General features: G+C 44.6%; 1 protein-coding gene across 1 annotated transcript; it reads left to right on the forward strand.

Annotated features, from left to right (window-relative positions):
• Positions 1 to 984: 984 nt before the first annotated feature.
• LOC121858265 (S-antigen protein-like) lies at positions 985 to 1,855 on the forward strand (the record flags this gene model as incomplete). The annotated part of the gene is made up of 2 exons (XM_042354576.1): positions 985 to 1,516; positions 1,778 to 1,855. Coding segments are annotated over 2 exons (610 nt in total), but the record flags the coding sequence as incomplete, so codon positions are not given.
• Between the last annotated feature and the right edge of the window lie 503 nt (positions 1,856 to 2,358).

A 2,358-nucleotide genomic window follows, 5' to 3' on the forward strand; every position in this document is an offset into this window, starting at 1 on the left:
TTTGATAAAACACTAATTAAGACTCATGGAAAAGACTATCTAAATAAACCATCCTGGTCAGTAAGACTTCATACTAAGAAGACGTAGATAAGAGGAAGGAAAGAAGAAGAAAAAGAGAAGAAGGAGGAGGAGGGAGGAGGAGGAGGAGGAGGAGGAGGAAGAAAGGAAGGAGAAAAAAAACTGATAAAAAAGAAAAAATATGAAAATATGACCTCCCATCCCAACACACACACACACACACACACACACACACACACACACACACACACACACACACACACACACACACACACACACACACACACACACACACACACACACAGAGTTCAAAAAATTCCCAAAGGTCGTAAAGCTATCAGAGGCAGTTGGCACGACTGAAGCAAAACTCTCGCCAAACACAAGACTATCATATGAATTTATCCCTCTCGTTAACCTTTCTTTAAAATCTGAGAAAAGAGAGAGAAGAAAAATTTAAAGGAAAATCATCATCCTCTTTCCTCCCTCCTTGGCCCTCCTCCTCACCTTCCTCCCTCCTCCATCCCCTCTTCCCTCCACCCCACCCCCCTCCTCTCCTCCCTTCCCGTCGACTCTCCTCTCTCTCTCTTTCTCTCTCTAATTTCCACTTTATTAAAAACTTTTCCATAAATTTAATTATTTGTTGCGGGTGTGTAGAGTTGGTGGGACCTCGACTTGTTAAAATGGGCTGGATAATTATGTGAAAGGGGAAGAGTTATTTCTTACTGCAGTGTTGGGTTCATTCTCTCTCTCTCTCTCTCTCTCTCTCTCTCTCTCTCTCTCTCTCTCTTTCTGTGTTTTTTCTCATTTTCTCTTGACTTACAAAAATCGAGAGAATGAAAAGATCGAGACAAAAAGAGAAGAAAAAGAGAGAGAGAGAGATTTATCCCAGATATATAAAAAGTAATGAAAAAGTCAGGCGTCACTATATACCTGTGTACGTTAATTAAAACATTCCTACATTACGAGCGAAATACACGTGGACCCGGGTACTCGTGGACTCAAAGCACACGTGGACCCGGGTACACGTGGACTCAAAGCACACGTGGACCCGGGTACACGTGGACTCAAAGCACACGTGGACCCGGGTACTCGTGGACTCAAAGCACACGTGGACCCGGGTACACGTGGACTCAAAGCACACGTGGACCCAGGTACACGTGGACTCAAAGCACACGTGGACCCGGGTACACGTGGACTCAAAGCACACGTGGACCCGGGTACACGTGGACTCAAAGCACACGTGGACCCGGGTACACGTGGACTCAAAGCACACGTGGACCCGGGTACACGTGGACTCAAAGCACACGTGGACCCGGGTACTCGTGGACTCAAAGCACACGTGGACCCGGGTACACGTGGACTCAAAGCACACGTGGACCCTGGTACACGTGGACTCAAAGCACACGTGGACCCGGGTACTCGTGGACTCAAAGCACACGTGGACCCGGGTACTCGTGGACTCAAAGCACACGTGGACACAGGTACTGAGAAACTGCAGGTCACTTAAGAACACCACATTCTTGCTCTGAGATTTACCATACAGTCAGAAAAAATATTACAGTGCCATCCTGTAACTTAAGCTCAGGAATTAGAGGCATGGAATGGTTACAAAAAATGGTTACAAATTTACTATAATACTTTCATAAATCTGTAGTAATACTGTATTAAGGAACCTGAGACTATACTGTATATTTATTTAGTGGTAGGTGTGTGGGTCGGGTGCTCTGTGAAATACATAAAACCTCCGTGTAACATACAGAACTTTGAAGCTTCTACAGAAAACTTTGTGGTTGTTCGAGGTTGTAAGAAGAGATGCTACAAGTCTCTTAGGATATAGTCGTGAGTCTACACTGTCATCATCATCTGCATAACTGTATTAAGGAACCTTTGATGTTTACAGTTGTTGGTTCTGCTGCGACTATACTGTATATTTACTTTAACACAGGTACACAGATTGTTTTAATGCACGCGTGTGTCAGTGAATAATGATGTTCTACACCCGTGTCCACCTGCTTGTGAGACGAGCATGCTCACTATTACACCATTGGACAGGGTGAAACTATGGGTAAGTTTATTCTAACATCATTTGCCACTGTCTACCCAGCAGTAATTGGGGACCTGGATATTATTTTATTTACGGATCGTGTTTCCGGTTGTCTGGTTGTCTGGGATTACTCCTTGACACTGGTTCATACAGCTCGTTAACTTTGTGGTTGTTCTGTTGGCGACAGCTTCTACACTTTAAACACTGGGTCATGCAGCTCGTTAACTTTGTGGTTGTTGTGTTGGCGACAGCTTCTACACTTTAAACAATTTCAATTGCCTAGGTGGCCCTTGGAC

This window comes from Homarus americanus, unplaced genomic scaffold, assembly GCF_018991925.1.
Source record: "Homarus americanus isolate GMGI-L3 unplaced genomic scaffold, GMGI_Hamer_2.0 scaffold27948, whole genome shotgun sequence".
In the NCBI taxonomy this organism is placed as follows: Eukaryota; Metazoa; Arthropoda; class Malacostraca; order Decapoda; family Nephropidae; genus Homarus; species Homarus americanus.